Here is a 21391-nt window from a genome sequence, read left to right on the forward strand (position 1 = left end):
GTTTACAGACGGACGGACGGACGGACGGACAGACAGACAGACAGACAGACAGACGGACTACAGACAAAATGTGATCAGAAAAGCTCACTTGAGCCTTCAGCTCAGGTGAGCTAAAAAACAATGTTAGATACATTGCTGGTATGTTTCTTTTGATGCAGTCAACAGTTCTTATTAAAATGTCCATAGACATTTTGAATACTCAAGCGAGTCATGCGTTATTCTTCAGCGTCATGCATTGCTTACAGGACTGGAAAACAGTGATGTTGTGAAAGCCATTTCAGCGTTTGTTCCTAATTATTGTCTTAAAAGCACATTGTATGACTCATAAACATTACAGATAATGTAATATAATGTTAATTTTGTATTAAAATTACAATACTTAGGAAAGCTGTTACGTTGCATCTACGACTGCATGAAACTAAAAAGCTGCGTAAAGTCATGCGTACTCAAATTAGACTAGGCCTCGTTAAATACAAAGGTATAGTATACGCTTAGAAATGTTCCACAGAAGACATAATCGAACTATGCTATCTAACTTTAAATTATTTTCTGATAATTGCTTGTTTATTGTAATTTAACAGTGAATTGTGAAATCTGACCTGTTGTTGGCAAACTGATACCTGGTAAAATCGCTCATGCATATCACTTAGCACGTGGATATGATGCAATTGGTCATTATATCGAAACAATTTAAAATAATAAATGTCCTTCTATGAATTTATTGCGTCCATTGGGATGCACATTTGTTGAAACAATGCGTCCTTAGCAAAATTTGTGCGCAATTTATGCAGGACGCAGATCAAAATGAATCACTGTAGCTCTATGATGCAATGGTACGATGAAGATAACAAAATGACGCAATGATGAAGAAAAGGGTGATAAAATGACGATGAAGTGATGCTTGCTATTGCTTAATCATGTTATCACACCATTGTCATTGCGTCATCTTATCAACATCCTGGCACTATCACAAAATCATTGCATTATTGCAGCTTCAAAGTCAATGATAGTGCAGTAGTGAACTACTTGGTTAACAAGCTGTCAACTTATCAACAGAGAATACAATTTTATATAATCATTTCAAAGATTAAAAAAAAATTGAAAATCTTCTCTAGCATCACAATATGGTGAAGGTACAATAGCCAAGAAGGGTTAAATTAGAAAAATGAAAAAAAAGAATTAAAAAGTCGCAAATAACAAGATAAAGTCACAATATTGAGATAAAAAGTCGTAATTTCAACTTAAGAAAGTCAAAATAACGAGATAAAAAGTCGTTATTATGACTTAAGAAAGTCGTTATTACGACTTTAGAAAGTCGTAATAAACTATTATTGAATCAGATATAAAAAGTTGTTATTACAACTTATAGTTGTTATTATGACTTTAGAAAGCAGTCTTCGGCAAATCCTGGGAGTCCGAAGCCCGGGACCTGGTAAAATTGAGAGCGGGAATGTGGAAATTGCATACTTACAAGCCCGAAGGGCATGTAAATTCTGAGGCCTAAGCCTCCGTATTATCAAATTAAATAATACCAATAACATTAAATGTACTTAGAAGTCTGATTTTTTATCTAAAGTGGAGCACGAAATAAAATTTTAACAACAGTTTATTCTACCGCGATTTCCAAGGAACTCTTTTGCAAAGGAGACACAAAAAGTATACACGTTGAAAACAATACGTGACTTCCAAGGAACTCTTTTGCAAAGGAGACACAAAAAGTGTACAGGTTGAAAACAATATTAATGGTGAGACAATAGATCGATAGAAATGGATTTCAGATCATTTCCTTGGCATGAAAAGGCAAGTAAGAATAAAGTTACTTGATAAAATTCTGGGCATGTAAATATTTGTTTGGGCTAGTGTAATAAGTGGTTAAACCTGCCCGAAGGGCATGTATTGAAAAAAAGATTTGGCGAAGACTGAGAAAGTTGAAATAACTTCGAGATAAAAAGTCATTATTACGACAAAAGAAAGCCATTATAAAAGATAAAAAGTGGCGATTATGAAGTCGTTATTACGACTTACTTGAGTTGTACTAACGAGATAAAAAGTTGTCATTACAAGTAAAAAGTCGTTATTCCGACTTAATAACTAGATAAAAAGTCGTTCTAAGAGATAAAAAGTTGATATCAATAACGAAATAAAAAGTCATTATTACAACTTAATGAAATCGTAATTACGACTTTTTATCTCGTAATAAAGACTTTTATCTCATTACGACTTTCTTAAGTCGTAATTACGACATTGTATCTCGTTATTGCGATTTTTTTTTTTTATCTTGTACGACTTTTTATCTCGTACGACTTTTTATCTCGTTATTACGACCTTTTTGGTGTTAATTTTTTTTTTCACTTTCCATTTTTGACCCTTCTAGGCTTTCGTACAAAGGGACCTTATGGCACATAAGATATTGTGCCAGGATATTAGCATCGTCTCAAGCCACGGTCCGGAGTCCGCATATAGCTCTCTCCTACCAGAATGGGAGAGGATCGTACATTTTGGCCGTGGTTTGCGACAATGGGATATTAAGTTATTGAGAACAGTTACCAGGGGGTGAATGTATTTAAATGTGAACAGAACCGACATTTATGAAATTTCCGCATATTTTTATTGGCGGTTTCCGCATAAGTAATGCAAAAAAATTAATTATACTCACAGAAATACGTTAAAGCAGCACAAGATGTTGCACTACACTGTGAACACACTGCAGCTACGCGACAAGGGGAATACAGGTTGCGTCTATTTACCCAAATGGACCTATATGAAGTAAAACACTGTCAAATGGACCAGATTCAACTGAATGGACAAAAAGTTATTGAAATAAACAATTTTCTTCAATTTATATTTTACAGAGTAAAATAATAAAAGTGAATTACATGTATGTATTATATATTTCTTCTTTTTTTAAAGATATTGAATGGAATTTATTATAAATGGAGTAAGTAACAAAGTGAAAAGTTTCAGCTACAAAGTACTTGTTGAATTCAAATAGAGTATCGAATAAAATCCAGTAGCATTATACAAACAAAGCATTATGCCATAACGTGATTTATCAGTAGTGCACATTATCGATTATCTCATATTTAATCACAGGCACTTGGGGTATGGACCCCCCCCTTCTCAATTTTTTTTTCTTTTTAAATCTGGGGTCGAGTCACCTTTTCCCTATTTTTATATTCTAATATGCACTATATATCATCAATAATATAACTCTTTTGTCTCTATATGCTGTTTTTAAATATACCGTTTTCGACTGATACATAAAGAGAGAAGGCTTGCAACTCTTTTCTCGTCGTCTGCCTCACCTCGCTTAAACTTCGCCTGATTATTTATCTAAAGCATAAGAAAACATGGAATATGCATACATCAATAAATTTGTTACACATTCTTCTTCCTTCTCATATTTCCATTTAAATTTTATGTGCCCCCGATTTGTAAATATTTCGATTAAATCAACCGCATCTAGGGTAAATTTTGTTGATGTGCACTAGCTGGGACGGAAGTGCAATAACGGTAGTAGTAATTGTCAGTATCTTAGGAAAAACGGATACTCAGTCTCATATAGAAGAGTTCGACTATACTCCGGGGGTGGGGGGTAGGAGATGGGGTGGGGAAGGCAAACAACCTCGTTGTCAATATTTTTTATACTTTTATAGCAAAATAGTGTTCTAAAAAAGCCCCCCCCCCTTTTCAGTACTACTTGCCTGTAGAATTTTCTCAAGAATGTCCAAAAAACGTTATATCATTGATCGGCAATTTTAAATAGAATAAAAATTGTCTTTTCAGATGGAAAAAGATATACGTAGGCATATGTCTTTTTTTTTAATACGTGAAATCTACCTTTTAAAAAAAGTTTATTTAATTAAAAAGGTGAAGATAACGAAGAGTGGTCGATCTCAAAAAATCCACAAACAATACAGATCTGTGAAGAGGGCATAAACCCACAAACAATACAGATCTGTGAAGAGGGCATAAACCCACAAACAATACAGATCTGTGAAGAGGGCAAAAAACACGGAATCCTGGAAATTCCAGGGGATCAGGTGCTAACCTTGGAGGAGTAAGCATACCGGCCCTGTTGATCAGTCACACCCGTCGTGAGCCCTTTGTATTGATCAGGCAGACGGAACATTTCGTAGTCAAATTCAGTACAAATTTGAAGAACAAAGGCCTAACAATTGGTATGGACCAAGTCATTCAAAATACCCTCAGTGATAGGTTATATAATTGCTAACAAGGTCATTTTATATAAAGGCCATAAAATTTACGAAATGCCGGCTTCAAACGAGTTTGTTGAACCCCTTTATCTTTAATTCATAGGCATATGGTTGCAAACAACAAACAAATCCTCAATTATATTTGACATTTATATATGGAGCATAATTTTGTAGCGCGAACCATGTCAGTGCGAAACAGTAATTGAGCGAAACGCATCCGTTACCGTATAAAGGGATGCAACTGTGAAATGTGGCTGCTTGAGGATATGGAAACATTGATGTGGCGACTTGACAAACATTCAGATTATGCATCATGGATTGATTCTTTTGAGAAAATTATTTAGTTTTAAAATTCCTTGTTTTTTTAACTGTCGACAGATGTGGTGGAAAGTTCAAGCTCAAAGCTTGTTTACGAAGCTAAATTCCTTAAACAGGTAAACTACATGTAACCCGAATTTACTCTAATTTTCTCGTTCAGCACCATAAAGACAAAATAAAATTATTATTGTTTGTTTGGAATTGCCTCTCGCCTCATTGAAATGACCACTCCTGAAAAAAATTATTGACCAAAAATAAGAAGATTTTTTTTATTACTGGTCCGTTGTCACATGTGCCACCCAATCACTTAATAAGTGTTGGATTTCAGCAATACTGGGTTCATGGTTGATGGGAGATACCCTTAACAAAAAGGCAGAAAATGATGTGTTCATTGCCTATTGAAATTTTTATAAACAATTTTTAATTTAACTTCAATTTTGAGAGAAAAAAAATACCCCCCCCCCCTCCCAGGTCTGAAACCTCCCAGGCAGCAATTCCAAACAAACATTTTTTTAAGGATGGCCTAAGAACAATCTTTAAAAATTTTCTTCTAGGAATACATAAGGAAAATCTTTAAACACCTTCTCAAGAACAACAAAGCCACGATTGGTCATATTTATAATATGGTAGCATCCTCAGGTATTGTAGAATGAAGTTTGTTCAAATCATGACCCCTAGGGGTAGGGAGGGACTACAATGGGCGATAAAAGTTTTACAAAGGAATACATAGGAAAAATCTTTAAATATATTCTTCTCTAGAACAGCAAAGCCACGATTGGTCATATTTATATGAAAACATCCTCAGGTTATGTAGATTCAAGTTTTCATGTTCAAATCATGACCCCCTGGGATAGGGATCGAGAGGCCATATTGAGTAATCAAAGTTTTACATAGGAATATATAGGTAAAATCTTTTATAATCTTTATCTCAAGAACATCAAAGCCATGTATAGTATAGATATATTTATATGGCAGCATCCTCAGGTAGTGTAGATTTGTTCAAATCATGACTCCAGGGAGTAGGGAGATGCCACAATGGTTTATCAAAATTATATATATATATATATATATATATATATATATATATATATATATATATATATATATATATATATATATATAGGGAAAATCATTAAAAACCCTCTTTTCAACAACAACAAAGCCTTCTTCAGTCATATTAATTCAGAAACATCCTAAGGTAGTGTAGATTCAAGAGCGTTGAATTCATGCCCTCCCCCTTTATATTATAACTTTAAAATACTGATTTCTGCTTTTTCCTAGCCATAGTGCTCGGGTGAGTTATGTGGCCCATGGGCCTTTTTTTTTAATTAGACTATTTAGGTAAGGTTTTGCAGTGTTAATTTCTCTGGACTGTAAAGGTTTAATTTAATTGGACTGTTGTAATACAGTTGTGCAGATTTTATTTCTCTGGACTGTACAGGTATAATTTAATTGAACTAATGTGGTACAGTTCTATAAATTTTATTTCTCTGGACAGTGGATGTATAAATATAAAATACATGGTTACTGTCTTGAAATATAAGCGATATTTGGGCGAGGGTAAGAAAACATGATAGAGGGCGAGGCTTGCCGAGCCCTCTATCACGTTTTCGACCCGAGCCCAAATATCGCTTATATTTCAAGACAGTATCGATGTATTTTGTTTATCCTGCAACATTTTTTTACATGACCTTCAGAACGAGCTATTTTCAATCGATTTAGGTACATCTCTGCAGTTGAATCTTAGATGCCATGGCGTAAACATTGCAATATTCATGACGTCACAATGCTTTTAGAACGTCAGAATACATCCACGAGGCTTTATTAGGGCATTGACCGAATAAAGCTTTGGTTTATTAGGTTACCTTTATTAGGTCAATGCAAGGGGTAGTTGCAGGATAAATTAATTGGATTGTTGAGATAGAGTTCAACAGATTTAATTTCTCTGGACTGTAGATGTATAGATTAATTGGACTGTTGAGGTACATTTCTACAGATTAAATTTTATTGGAATGAGCAACAGTTCTGAATCAGTTGATCTTGTGTTTGAATACTGCAGGAAAGTTGACTTATTTAATCCTAACAATTCAAATAAACATTTTAACGTAACTTGTTTAATTTTTTGGTAATTGAAAAAGCAGTTAGTGGTTTGTGTAAATACTTTGAATTCATTAGTATGATTGTTCTTTATTTTAGGTCCAGGAAAGTCATCCTAGCTTTACTTGTTGTATGTGTTTTCCTATACTACATTTTGAGTTCAAGAACTACAGAGAAACCTACAATAGTACCAGGTTTGCTTATTAAAAATTTTAAAGTAAATTTTGAAATAAATGCATCAACTTCAGTTTCATGAACTTCAGTATCTCTAATACCATGGGTATGTCAAAGTGAGTTGGAAATTCTTTTATGTATTTTACCCCAATATATTGAATCATCGAAGTTTTTTTCTTGGCCCCCATCTAGTTTGAGATAACAGGGTTTGACTGTACCATGTAACATACTGCATTTTTAGGTCACCTGAGTCACTCAGGTGACCTATTGCTATCTGTTTTCGTCCGTCGTCGTGCGTTGTGTGTTAACATTTGAACATTTTCAGCTTCTTCTCTGAAACCGCTGAACCAATTTCAGCCAATTTTTGCATATAGCATCTATATGTGAAGGGGAACAAAATTTGTGAATTTCATGGTTTCTGCCCCCCTGGGGCCTGATGGGTTGCTAAAACCACCAAAATTAATGCAATCTTTAAAGATCTTCTTTACTCCTGGACATCAAGCAGTCAAACTGTTGACATGATTGTAATAAGCATTGAGCCCTCTACCAAATTTGTGAAATTCATGGCCCCAGGGTCAGGGGTTCTGGTGCTAGGGCGGGGCTATATAGATCATATAGTGAAAGTGCATTATTTCTTTGAAAATCTTCTTCTCTACTCCTGGGTATTACTGAAACAAATTGAATACATAGTTATGATAAGCAAGAGTGACTCTACCAAAATTGTGAAATTCATATCCCCAGGGTCAGGGGTTCTGGTGCTGGGGGGGGGGGGCTATATATAGATCATATAGTGTAAGTGCATTATTTCTTTGAAAATCTTCTTCTCTACTCCTGGGTATTATTGAAACAAATTAAATACATAGTTATGATGAGCATGAGTGACTCTACCAAAATTGTGAAATTCATAGCCCCAGGGTCAGGGGTTCGGGGGGGGGGGGGGGGGCTATATATAGATCATATAGTGAAAGTGCATTATTTCTTTGAAAATCTTCTTCTCTACTCCTGGGTATTATTGAAACAAATTAAATACATAGTTATGATGAGCATGAGTGACTCTACCAAAATTGTGAAATTCATAGCCCCAGGGTCAGGGGTTCTGGTGCTAGGACGGGGCTATATAGATCATATAGTGAAAGTGCATTATTTCTTTCAAAATCTTCTTCTCTACTCCTGGGTATTATTTAAACAAATTAGATACATAGTTATGATAAGCAAGAGTGACTCTACCAAAATTGTGAAATTCATAGCCCCAGGGTCAGGGGTTCTTGTGCTGGGGGGGGGGGCTATATATAGATCATATAGTGGAAGTACATTATTTCTTTGAAAATCTTCTTCTCTACTCCTGGGTATTATTGAAACAAATTGAATACATAGTTATGATGAGCATGAGTGACTCTACCAAAATTGTGAAATTCATAGCCCGAGGGTCAGGGGTTCTGGTGCTAGGGTGGGGCTATATAGATCATATAGTGAAAGTGCATTATTTCTTCGAAAATCTTCTTCTCTACTCCTGGGTATTATTTAAACAAATTAGATACATAGTTATGATAAACAAGAGTGACTCTACCAAAATTGTGAAATTCATGGCCCCAGGGTCAGGGGTTCTGGTGCTGGGGGGGGGGGGGCTATATATAGATCATATAGTGAAAGTGCATTATTTCTTTGAAAATCTTCTTCTCTACTCCTGGGTATTATTGAAACAAATTAAATACATAGTTATGATGAGCATGAGTGACTCTAAAAAAATTGTGAAATTCATAGCCCCAGGGTCAGGGGTTCTGGTGCTGGGGGAGGGGGGGGCTATATAGATCACATACTGAAAGTGCATTATTTCTTTGAAAATCATCTTCTCTACTCCTGGGTATTATTTAAACAAATTAGAAACATAGTTATGATGAGCAAGAGTGACTCTACCAAAATTGTGAAATTCATAGCCCAGGGTCAAGGGATCTGGTGCTAGGGCGAGGGTGGGGCTATACTGATCATATAGTGAAAGTGCATTTTTCTTTGAAAATCTTCTTCTCTACTCCTGGGTATTATTTAAACAAATTAAATACATAGTTATGATGAGCATGAGTGACTCTACCAAAATTGTGAAATTCATAGCTCCAGGATTAGGGGTTCTGGTGCTAGGACGGGGCTATATAGATCATATAGTGAAAGTGCATTATTTCTTTCAAAATCTTCTTCTCTACTCCTGGGTATTATTTAAACAAATGAAATACATAATTATGATAAGCAAAAGTGACTCTACCAAAATTGTGAATTTCATGGCCCCTGGGTCAGGGGTTCTGATGTTAGGACTGGGCTCTATTTATTATATAGTGAAATGCATTAATGCTTTAAAAATCTTCTTCTCTGCTTCTGGGTATTATTTAAACAAACAAAGTACATTGTTATGATAAGCAAGGACGCTTCTTCCAAAATTGTGAATTTTATGGCCCCAGGGACAGGGCTTCTGGTGCTAGGTTGGGGCTATATAGCTTCTATAGTGAAGGTGAATTATTTCTTTGAAAATCTTCTTCTCTGCCCCTGGGTACTATTTAAACAAACTAAGTACATTGTTATGATACGCAAGGATGCCTCTTCTAAAATTGTGAATTTCATGGCCCCAGGGTCAAGGGTTCTGGTGAAAAAGGGGGAGGGCTCTATTGATTATATAGTGAAAAAGCAAAATTTCTTTGAAAATATTCTTTTCTGCTTCTGGTTAAAAAGCAGAGAAGCTAAGTATATAGTTATGATGAGCAAGAGTGCTTCTTCCAGAGTAGTGAATTGCATGACCCCTGGGTCAGATGTGCTGGTGTAAGGGTGGGGCTGTTGATAATATAGTGAAAATGCATTAATTCTATTAAATAATCCTGTCTGCTCCTTAATGTTAAGCAGATACATGTAAAGAAAGTGATTACTTATGAAGAGCAAACTTCTGGTCCCAGGGTGAGAGGCTCTGGTGTTTCTCGGTGGTGAAAGGGGGGGGGGCTCTAATGATAATATAGTGAATCTGTAGGAAAAATGCATTATTTCTTTAAAAATCTTCTCTGCACTTGGGCATATCAGAGGCAAAAAGAGTAAAAGTTTAATAAGGAAGGGTATTTTTACCAGATTTTTGAACATCTGGACCATTTGGTCAAGTGTTCTGGTCCTAGCCAGGGCTCAATTTGCATTCTACTGAGAGGAGTTATTCCCCTTTGCTGTTTACTTTTGATAATTAATCACTGTAAATAATGTACTTGAAAGATTAATAGAATAAGAGAACTATGCAAGAATTTTTATTGTATAATACAAAAAGTATTTTCATAGTTTTAATGATCAGGTGGACTTGTAAGTAATAGATAAATAAAAATGAGACAAAAATAACTTGTCTTATTAAATGTTCATCAAAGACCAAGAGAGGCCAATGTAAGAGATTACAACAAGGAATTAAAATAGTATAGAAGCACTGATAGTTTGTTAATATACTTAGGGTAATAGTGATAAATGGGTAACAGATTAGAACCTAATCTATGAACTGTTAATGAATACTAGACTAATTATTTTGTTGATCCTGATCACCCTATTTTTCTTGCTTTTGGGCAACAAAGCTTCACCTTTCATTTTAATACTCTATGGATCCTCTAAATTGTTGTATTGTACTCAGGTGACCGTTAAGGCCCTAGGGCCTCTTGTTCTTTTTTCCAGATAATCTTGAATTTTGTTTACAAGAAAAAGTGGAAAGGTTTTCAGACTCCATTAACAGATATGATGTTTTCCTGAATCAGGAAAACCAAGATAAAACATTTCCTCCTTATGTTGGTAAGGTTATATATCAGTTTAATGATGGCTGCCTATTTATATTAAGTGTGGGACAATTTTATGGTCTTTATCTGTTTTGCAGGAAATGGGAAATTGGCAGCTTCAATAGACAGCGAGTATGGACTGTTTATCCGACTTAATCGAGCACTCTCCTTGCCTGTAAAATATTACCCAGTGGTGTCTACAAAAATCATCAACAGCAAAGCTAGAGGTTTGGTTAATATGTCTACCTCTTAATTAATAGCATAGGTAAATTGTTTTAAGTCTATCTGAAGTTGGATAAAGCTGAGCATTATCTTACACACTGTATATACACTGTACATGTAGATGTACATGTGATGACATAAAACTTCTTTTAGTAAAAAAGCTTAAAATGAACAATGAACTATGATGTTATCATCACACAATACTACACTGTAAGAAATAAATAATTAACTGGTTATAATGAATTTTGGAATGAATGAAGCAACTGTGGCCTGGGTGCTCCCTGGTGATTTGTCATACATGTATTTGGTTCTACTGTATTCTGAAATATGCTTTTTGACAAATTTTAATTTTATATTGGATATTTTCAGAGGCTACATTATTAAACATTAGAGATGGAATTGCTTACAGACTACAGACAGTTCAAACTGTAAGTTTATGAAACAGATTGATATGAATATTCTTGAAAGTGCAATAAATTAAAAGCTCAAACAAATTAGCCTAAAAATTAATGTTTTTAAGGCTTAGTAACAAAATCATCAAATACTGGGCAAAATGTCTTGATACCTATTTATATTCTCTTCAGAAATATTTTGTTGCTTTGGATTTTATCTGCGTATAATTTTAACACAGGGAGGTTGGAGGAGCAAGTGTAACTATGTGGAGAGTCGATTATATGCCCACAGAGCCCGACCATCTGTTTTAGTCCAGGATATTCGTATTTCCAACCCTAGTGTATGTCTATAAATGAATTAAACATACAAAAATCAAAATGTCAAGATTAATTCCATTGTATGTATTAGAGTCAAGGAGGAAACTGATTTTAAATCAGATTAAGTCATAGTTTAGAGTACAAAGTATTACTTTACATGAATATACTGTACAAGCTTTAAGAATTACGGTATAATTCCTGCTTATAGTTACTCACTTAATTTGTCTTAGTCTAGTGTATTTTGTTCATGAATTTTGTTAAAGTACACATTGTAAAATGTTTTGCATTTAAGTATGTAGAATATGTGGCCTTTTTTTCTTCAGAAAAGACCATTGTTCCTTGAATTTGATCCAGCTGGCCAATTTAATTGGAAAAACTCCAAGACTTTTCCTAAAACGTAGATTTTAATTATTTTTTCTTTTCATTGGACTACGATTATTATACAGTTTGCTAAAAAACTGTTATAGTTTCTAATACTATTTTAATGATCAAAGACATGTAAATATTGTGATAAAATATATTTTGATATCTGTGTTAAAAAAACAACAACAATAAATAAGCATCTCCAACAAAGTATTGATCCATCCATAACTTAATTTTATTTTATTAGTGAAGAAAAATCTTGCTTGAAGATGAATATTTTGTGTGTGTTGTAGAGAGACGGTGGGAGGTAAATCTATCAGGTATGAGGTGACGGAGGGGGAGGTAGATCTACCAGATAACAAATACCACGTGTATGCTGTCGTGGCATCTATCAGACTACCCAAAAATATGTTCTCCCTCAAGGCAGGAGAGTAAGTTCAATGTATTACTCCTCAGGTTTCCTCCAGTCATAACATCCCCTTCTCCACCAGTTTGTTTCCGTGAAATTGTAAATTATAATACATTTGTATAGGTCTGTTATCACTCGACATGTACTTGTACATGTAGTTTAGGCCTATTGAAATTTCACCTATGTACATGTATTGTTTACAAACTCAAGCATTTTAATCAAGTTGAAAAAAAGTTTCTTTTAAAAAAAAATCTGACTGCAGAGCAAGAAAAAGTCGAATCAGTTTGAACCATTTGTCAATTAATTTATATTACAGAGTGTCAAATTTATGAAATTTGTTTTTCTGTATTAAAGAGCAAGGGAAAAAATTAAGCATTAAAAACATACCTCCCATTTTAATTTCCTGTTTTTATCTATGTACAAATGGCATTTTAGCCTTTAATATTAGACAATAACCTTCTTAATTAGATTGCTTTGTTTGTCTTCAGAACCAGACAGTATCAAGTATTGACTGTTGTAAACTACACAAAACCATATGAGACAAAACCAGAGAAATTGACATCTGTGATGTCATCAGGGGTAGAGAAGGTAAATAAGGTCTATTTACATAGAATGAAATTATATATATATTTATATATATATATATATATATATATATATATATATATATATATATATATATATATATATATATATATATATTGATTGATTGATAAAAAAGTTACTGATTTTAATAAGCTTTAGACTGAAAAATTGGTATATTTTAATACAAAATATTTATCAATTTAACAATTTGATTAGGAGTAGAAAATATGCATGTTATGCATAACAATAAAAATGAAATAGAAATTAATACATAGACTTTTTTTTATTTCTTTAAGGAATTGAAAGATGTTGTGAATATTGGAGCCTCAGCCCTGCAAAGTGAGCATGTAAAAGTATGGAATAAGGTGAGATTAAATACATACAATACCTGTATATCCAGAATGGGTAAAAATATAATACACACGTATCAATGTATCTGTACATAAAAAATAGTTTTCTTTGAGAGCTAACAGTACATTGTAGCTCATCTTAGGGACAAAGATGAGAAAGAGAGAGAAAAAAGAGGAATTATATGTATTGTATATGTATGCTTTAGAAGCCCTGTGTACAAATATAATGATAACAGGTTTTATATTTCAGATGTGGCAGAGTGGATTTGGAATCAGCCATTCTAAGGCCCAGGGAGCCCTGAATGCTGATAAGATTAACACTACTATTTATTATGTACTGAGTAATGTCCCAGCCCCACTGTATGACTTACGGGTCACTCCAACAGAGAGGACTAGAATCCAGCAGGTTCTCCATTACCCTGACAGGTGCTACAATGGACATTCTACACTGTAAGTCACTGCATACATGTGATCTGTACTGGCTGTACACAAAATGTCATGCATTCTTGACCCCATTCATGGAATCATGGCAGGACTCAGCTAGAATTCATGGGAAATGAAAATTTGTCCTGTATTTTGAATTGTTTACCAGAAGCTGTCATTTTTTTAATTTTTGCTCTCATGACACCATGTTGACATGTGACTTGGTAATGTAAATAAAATATCCCAATTGAAGGTGATAATTACATTGCTGCTAAGAATACCAAAACTTCTCTTAGCCTTAATTGTTTTTAATGGGGTGGGGGGGATTCAAGTCATTTATAACTTGTTAGAATTTTGTCAGTAGGAAGTTGTGTCAAAAAACAACAAAAATCAGAACAAGTCTGTGTAACAAAGACTTGAAATTAAATCATTACTGATTTGCTCTGCTTGGCCGTAAGTATTTTCCATTCCAACACAAGAGTCAGAGAGATGCTTGAGTATCATGAGAAAAATGCAGACTGAGTGGAAACAGAAACTCTTGCATGGTACTGTACTATGGACAGTCTTTGTACAAAAAATCAGGATTGTTGTAAAATTCTAAAAGCTGTAAAAATTGCTTGCAATAAGTAATAATACATACTAGTTTATACATGAATATGTTGATATGAATTAAGAAATAAATTTTATACTTTTGAATGTCTTCGTTGAGATTTTGTAGTTTTTTTGTTGGAGTAGTGTACAGTATTTTCACCTAAATTCCAGTATTTTCAAGGTTCCTGTACAGCATTTGGGTCTGTATCACATGTATGTTATTGATAATTTAGTTGCATATAGTTTATCAGCTCTTCTGAGGCAAAGGCTCAAAGAGCTAATGCTATGGCCATTTGTGCAGTGTGTGGTTTTTTGGACATTTTAAGGCCTATGATCATAAAACTTTGTAAGTTGATGCATCTTGGGTCCTCAAAAAACGTCAACTGAAAAGTAGGTCACCATGACCTACTTTTCAATTTATATGAATATAATTAAATATTTCAGGTACTAATTGGCTAAGAATCATCAAAATTTGTCAGTTGATGCATCTTGGGTCTTTGGAGTAGGTTGACTGAAAAGTAGGTCACCGTGACGTACTTTTGAAAATTTATGGCTTAATTAAATATTTTGGGTACTAATTGGCTTAGAATCATCAAACTTTGTCAGTTGATGCATCTTGGGTCCTCGGAGTACAACAACTGAAAAGTAGGTCACCGTGACCTACTTTTGAAAATTTATGGCTTTATTTAAATATTTCAGGTACTTTTTGGCTTAGAATCATCAAACTTTGTCAGTCGATGCATCTTGGGTCCTTGGAGTATGACAACTAAAAAGTAGGTCACGGTGACCTACTTTTGAAATTTTTTGGTTTTAATTTTAAAAAATATTTTAGATATTAATTGGCTTAGAGTCATCAAACTTAGTTGACGGGTCCTCAGAGAATGACAAGTGATAAATAGGTCACCATGACCAACTCTCAGGTACTAATTGGCTTAGAATCATCTTGGGTTCTCAGAGTGTTTCATCTAAAATGTAGGTCATGATGACCTACCTTTGGAATTTCTAGGGCTTATCTAAATATCAGGATATTTAGAGGCTTCAAATAGAAGTGATAGGTTGTAAAGTTTATCAGAAGAGCAATTCAAGGCCCTTGGGCCTCTTGTTTTATAAAACGTGCTGGGGCCTCACTACCATGCCAACAGTATACTGATGATATAAGGTAGCTTAATATATTTTTGTTAAAATTCATGCCACCAAAATGTTCTTAATCTTTCACTCTTTCATTATTCAAATGACACTCAATCTTAAAGTATATATTGGTTTCAAAATGCATGTGTTCTCTATTTGGCAGTTATTTTTTGTGTTGTAGGCTTGCTAACACACTGTGGGCAGATGTGACAGATGAGGATGACATTGCCCGTGTGTCCACAACTTGGATGATAACTCTGGAGAAGATGGGCTGTGATTTCATGGTCAGATCAGGTGAGTTTGTCATTTCCTGTTTTCTGTAGACATTTAGAATTAGAATGTGGGTGCCTTATAGTGATCACCACACCCTGTGTATTTACGCTAGAACTTTAGGATCAGCTGACTTTACAATTATCACACAGTTTGAGAATAGTGAACGGTAAACAGAACAGTGATAAGTTCTGTGGTCAATCTTACAAAAACTTAAATCAAATGTTAATTAAGATCAATGTTTATCAACATTTTTGTGTATATAACATAACCATAACTCACACTCAATTTTTTTTTCCAAAACTGGTGAATATTTAATTTAAAGGATGTTAATAAATAAAGATCTTTATAGATTTGGAATCAATCAGTTATACTAATTTAGCAGTTGTCATACTTCTCGTCCTCCAATCCAAGTACATGCTGATATATGATTAAAACAAATAAATATGGATGTACTAATTCATGATTAGGCTACCAGGTAATCGGTGGGGAAGATCATGCTAAAATTTGAGTGCACAATTATTATTTATGCATATTTACAGTATATAGGTCGAGGTCAAAAGATTTAGATAAGTGATATGTCTCACAAAGCTTTAATGTAATAAAATTACATACATGTATTATTTAAAGCTTATTCTATCCTTAAGCCCTAAGGAAAGGATAAAGGATTGCATTTAAAAAACTTAGGGTCACTGTACAATGAATTTTTAGGTTTTGCACTTGAATATGCTTAAACAGCTACAGAGAGGTCTTAGAGATCTTAGAAAGACCACTTAAGTTTTATAATCCAACCCATTACATATAAACAGGTGCAGAAGGGGTTCTTCAGGCAATGCTCTTGAGCATGGGGGCCCTTAGATTTGGCGACAGTCACCTGGAGTTTAAGATGGAACCCAAGGATCTCCACAGGGACCTATTTTTCCACCGAATCAATTACGGCAATAACACACATCTTAATATATCTGTGATAGTCGGGGATGACAATAAAGCAAGTATCTACGTTGCTTTGGATCGCAATGATCGACCATATTATGCCTGTGATGCAGGGTGCATTGACGCCCCTATGCAATTATCGTAAGTGCCTAATTTTGATTTAATTTCTTTTAAATATAATGTAAACTAAAAAACTAAAAAGGTGATTTTCTTAGTCGTTTTTATTGCAGTAAATATTGTGGTTACATAAACATTTAAAACTAAATGTACACTATCAGATAAACTTATGTTTCATTGAAGTATGAAGCACAAATAATTCATTTGCAGCACATATATTTATAAAATCTAGATTTTTTCCACTTTTATTTTTAATGTATAGCATTGAAACTTTATCAAGAAAAAAAAAATTCCTTATCAGTACATGTTAATACACATACAACAAGCATCTCAGACAACAGATTTTTGTTCCCATAAATTTTCAGGAGGAAAGTGCAGCAGTTTCCTGTAAAGTTGACGGAGCCTTTGACAGCCATACTTTACATCACAGCTGATAAAGTACACATGGAGGAGTTAAAACATGTCCTCCATCTACAATCCATCAAAGAAGGTACCCTAAATAACATTTTATCCTATATAGAGAACTTTATTAATCGTATAAGGATGTGTCAATGTAAAAATAAAATTCTATTCAACAAAAATATTTTTGTGAATAATATATTGCCATTAGCTTGAAGAAAAGACTGTTGCAAGATATAGATGATCTACAATACATAATATGGATGCTCAAAATTCATTCTAATGATAGGATTAAATGAATTTTGTGGTTACTTTTTGGAAAGAAATCATTGTTTTTTCTGAACATGACAACATTAAAAAAAAAAATTAATCTGAAAAAATCAAATAAATAAAAACATACCTGCTAATCCATAATAAAATGGCATATGGAAGGAAACAAACTTCATTTTATAAGTTGAAGACTGAAGACATCAGGATGAAACTTGTATAAGAGTAATTGCCCTTGTCATTTTGTATTCATACATTTTATGCATGGTAAAATATTCATGATTAAGCTTTCAGCATTAGACTGCTATAGAGACTGAGCACAGAGGTTAAACCATTCAATCATGCTGACAAAAGAAATATTTTTGGCATATAAGTGTCTTTTGGTTTTAAAATTTTAACCTACATGAAACAAATCTGTTTTCCTTACAGCTCCTCCACATGAGCACCATGTGATAGCCTTACACAAACATGGCCACCATTTTGGAGGTCTGCCCCTAATATTCTGGATCTCAGTAGCATTCCTAGTCATCATTTTCCATTTGTTCCTGGTTAAGTTAATCATTAACGAGTATTGTCAAGGCCAGGAGAGATTTACAAACAGAAGGAAAGGCTACAATGTGTGAGATACGTATCCTCAGTTCTGTTATGCCCTCTGTGTCTTTCCATTGTTTTACAAGGAGAAAAGACAATCTACAAAATACAGTCAAAATATCATATCATTCCAATGGGTGTTTTTAATTTGGTGTTTACAATTAGACATCTTTGAAAATATGTGACTTTAAGATAATCAATATGGTATACATGTATGTACTTTAGTATAATTTTATTTTCGTTGCTATGTGCTTTTGTATAATCCTTGACTTTACCATATGTACATGCATATTCCTTGACCAGCATAAGGAATAAAAGTGTATATAAAGAAGGTAAATAGATTATTACTGGTATTAAAATACACATGTATCATTATAGCAAATGATTTGATATAAGCAAGGACTGAACTGTTTAGATTTGAATAACTTGCTTATTTACACAACGATTTTTAATTGTCATCTTAAACAAAAAAATCTTTATAAATTTTGCAGCAAATAATTTCATTATGTGTCAACTCTCATTCACTCTCTGTGAAACAATACTTTTAATTTATAACTTTATTAAATGTGATATATACCAAGTTTTATGGCAAATCTAAGACTATGTTCAAGTTCATGTTGTGTCGTACTACCCTATATGAATTTAAATCTGGATTTTGCAAATATTTGAATTCATTATTTGCCTTTTAAAATGATTAATAAAGTGTACATTTCTTAAGAAAGGAGGGGATTTAGTGCTTTTATTTATTTGTTTTTCAACAGTATTGTTCAAAATGTTGAGTGTGCATGGAAGAGAAAATTGTGATAAAAAGAGCTTTTGGCAGCTCCATTTTTGTTCAGTTTTTGTTTGTAATGTGTATGCATTGTGTTATCTTCACTTTCGTATAGAATTTAGATTAAATTGGCAACAATTCTGAATTCCACATATGTTTTTATTTTTAGCCATAATAAGTATATTATCCACAATTCTGTTCTATGTTGTGATATCTATATGTAAATATGTTACGGATTTTTTTAAAATCAGTTTTATATTCTTGGGTTAAGTGTATGTTTCTGAAAACATAATTTTATGACATTATTGGTAGACGCAACTTCTATTTTTATTTGCATTCAAACCTTAATGTTTAAAACATAGAGGCACAACTAGAAATCTAACGGAAAATCAAATTTGAATTCCTAATCAGGTTAGGCAAAAACTCATTTTCGACATATGTTAGAGATAAGTTCACTTAATTCTGTTTTTCATAATATAAGGTATTTACTATTTAGACAACCAAACTAGTATCACAAACCATAATTCTTCAAATTTCTTGTTTAAATGCACATTTTCTGGTACATAAAATTCTTCTCCAACATTATCTTTGTAATAACTTTTTTTTCTTGCCGTGTTATATTATATTTATAACATATAGTTAGAATTTTAATGTACTTAGTGGTATGTCAAATTGTTTACTGTAGTCTGAAATGTACATGTCTGAGTGATTATAACCTGAGTGTAAGCAGAAATGTTATTGATCATAATCTGAATGTAAGTGGTTATGTTATTGAGCATAACCTGAATGTAAGTGGAAATGTTATTGATCATAATCTGAATGTAAGCAGAAATGTTATTGATCATAACCTGAATGCAAGTGGATGTTATTGATCATAACCTGAATGTAAGTGGAAATGTTATTGATCATAACCTGAATGTAAGTGGAAATGTTATTGATCATATCCTGAATGTTAGCAGAAATGTTATTGATCATAACCTGAATGTAAGTGGAAATGTTATTGATCATAATCTGAATGTTAGTGGAAATGTTATTGATCATAATCTGAATGTAAGCAGAAATGTTATTGATCATAACCTGAATGTAGGTGGAAATGTTATTGATCATAACCTGAATGTAGGTGGAAATGTTGCTCTTTGTAATGAATGTGTGGGTGTTGTGTGCACTGTTGAATCGAAGTACATTTAGAAATATGTTCAACCTTATGCTTGTTTTTCTGTAAATGCAGTGTGTATGTAAATGTATTATATATAAAACAGATTTGAGGGTTTGCATTTTGTTTGCTTACAGATAGTTTTAAAGTATTTAAAGGAGAAAATTGATACAGTAAAACATACTTATAGCCAAGTGTAGGGACGACCAAGTTGGAATTGTTATTAAAGGATACTTCTTATGTCTGATAAGTTTATTATACATTATAAAAATGAAGGGAATGAAAATCACTCAACTGTAACTGTAGGCATGAATTCATAAAAAGCCTGTTTGCTATAACCATGTTTTACTGTATACAAGTATGTCCAGCCATTTGAATTTAATATATATAATAAATTAACTTTAATAAATAAAGCCTTCAGCAATGAAGTGTTTAGAGGTATACTGAAATCATGAGTCCTTTTATCTGTTGTCAGTCACCTCAAGATCTGGTACATGACATGTCTGATGGTATTAGACCTACATACCACAGGCACTTGTTTCGGTAATAAATTTTTAACCCATAGTATAATAATAACACAAGGTATCTAACTCCGAATTACACAGAGTACCCCCCTCCCCCAGAATCGCACTCATTTACACTTTCAGAGGAAATACACTGACAAACTGTCTATACCTATGTTTTCTACGAAAATTTATCTACACAACCATATATGGCATGCTTGTCTTTATTTTCTTTAGTCTCCATAAACAGCGTCAAAACTCTGCTCGTCGAGTGGAAAAGTCGAATTCAACCATGAAATGGTATGTGCTAATCCCGCACAGAGAACAAAATTAAAAAATGAGTGGGTTTAAAAATTCAATTCCAGTGTTTAAATATTGCATGAGTAAATAGAACTTGTTTACGTCTGATTTTCCCTGAAAACATTACGATGTTTATCCGATGTAATTTTAAAAACAGATTTTTAGCCAATCAAAATCTCTGTGCGGGATTAGCACATACCATGCATACCATTTCATGGTTGAATTCGACTTTTCCAGACCTACATACACATTACAAGACTGTAATACTCACATACACATTACAAGACTGTTATACCTACATACACATTACAAGCAGGCCCATAGGAGGCAATTTCAGTTTGGGGGGGGGCACAGCCATACATTTTCAGTTTGGGGGGGGAGGGGGCACTATCAACTGCCAAATATTACTTGACAAGCATAAAAAATAAAAAGGTTATCAGACGTTTTAGCTCACCTGAGCTGAAAGCTCAAGTGAGCTTTTCTGATCACCCGTTGTCCGTCGTCCGTCTGTAAACTTTTCACATTTTCAACTTCTTCTCAAGAACCACTGGGCCAATTTTAACCAAACTTGGTACAAAGTATCCTTGGGTGAAGGGGAGTGTAAATTGTTAAGTAAAGGGCCAAGTCCCCTTACAAGGGGAGATAATCAAGAAAAGACAAAAATAGGGTGAGGTTATTAAAAAATCTTCTTCTCAAGAACCACTCGGCCAGAAAAGCTGAAACTTA

At 33.6% G+C, this 21391-nt stretch overlaps 1 protein-coding gene across 1 annotated transcript; it reads left to right on the forward strand.

Moving 5' to 3' along the window:
- Positions 1-4460: 4460 nt before the first annotated feature.
- Positions 4461-19979, forward strand: LOC133189967 (uncharacterized protein KIAA2013 homolog). The gene is made up of 15 exons (XM_061325420.1): positions 4461-4651; positions 6732-6826; positions 10482-10595; positions 10678-10806; positions 11171-11229; positions 11433-11534; positions 11835-11908; positions 12168-12305; positions 12772-12871; positions 13165-13233; positions 13469-13668; positions 15542-15654; positions 16440-16704; positions 17046-17170; positions 17776-19979. Exons 1-15 carry the CDS (start codon positions 4524-4526, stop codon positions 17967-17969), a joined length of 1905 nt encoding a protein of 634 aa, XP_061181404.1. The 5' UTR covers positions 4461-4523; the 3' UTR covers positions 17970-19979.
- Positions 19980-21391: the final 1412 nt, after the last annotated feature.

Source organism: Saccostrea echinata, unplaced genomic scaffold, assembly GCF_033153115.1.
Source record: "Saccostrea echinata isolate AGI-Se365-2 ecotype Australia unplaced genomic scaffold, CSIRO_AGI_Sech_v1 ptg000020l, whole genome shotgun sequence".
In the NCBI taxonomy this organism is placed as follows: Eukaryota; Metazoa; Mollusca; class Bivalvia; order Ostreida; family Ostreidae; genus Saccostrea; species Saccostrea echinata.

Excerpts from the sequence above, each read along its gene's own strand:
- LOC133189967 (XM_061325420.1), top strand. The coding sequence starts at position 4,524 with ATGCATCATGGATTGATTCTTTTGAGAAAATTATTTAGTTTTAAAATT. Across the intron at positions 11,230-11,432 it reads GACTACAGACAGTTCAAACT|GGAGGTTGGAGGAGCAAGTG; the intron begins GTAAGTTTATGA and ends ATTTTAACACAG. Across the intron at positions 12,872-13,164 it reads TGTCATCAGGGGTAGAGAAG|GAATTGAAAGATGTTGTGAA; the intron begins GTAAATAAGGTC and ends TATTTCTTTAAG.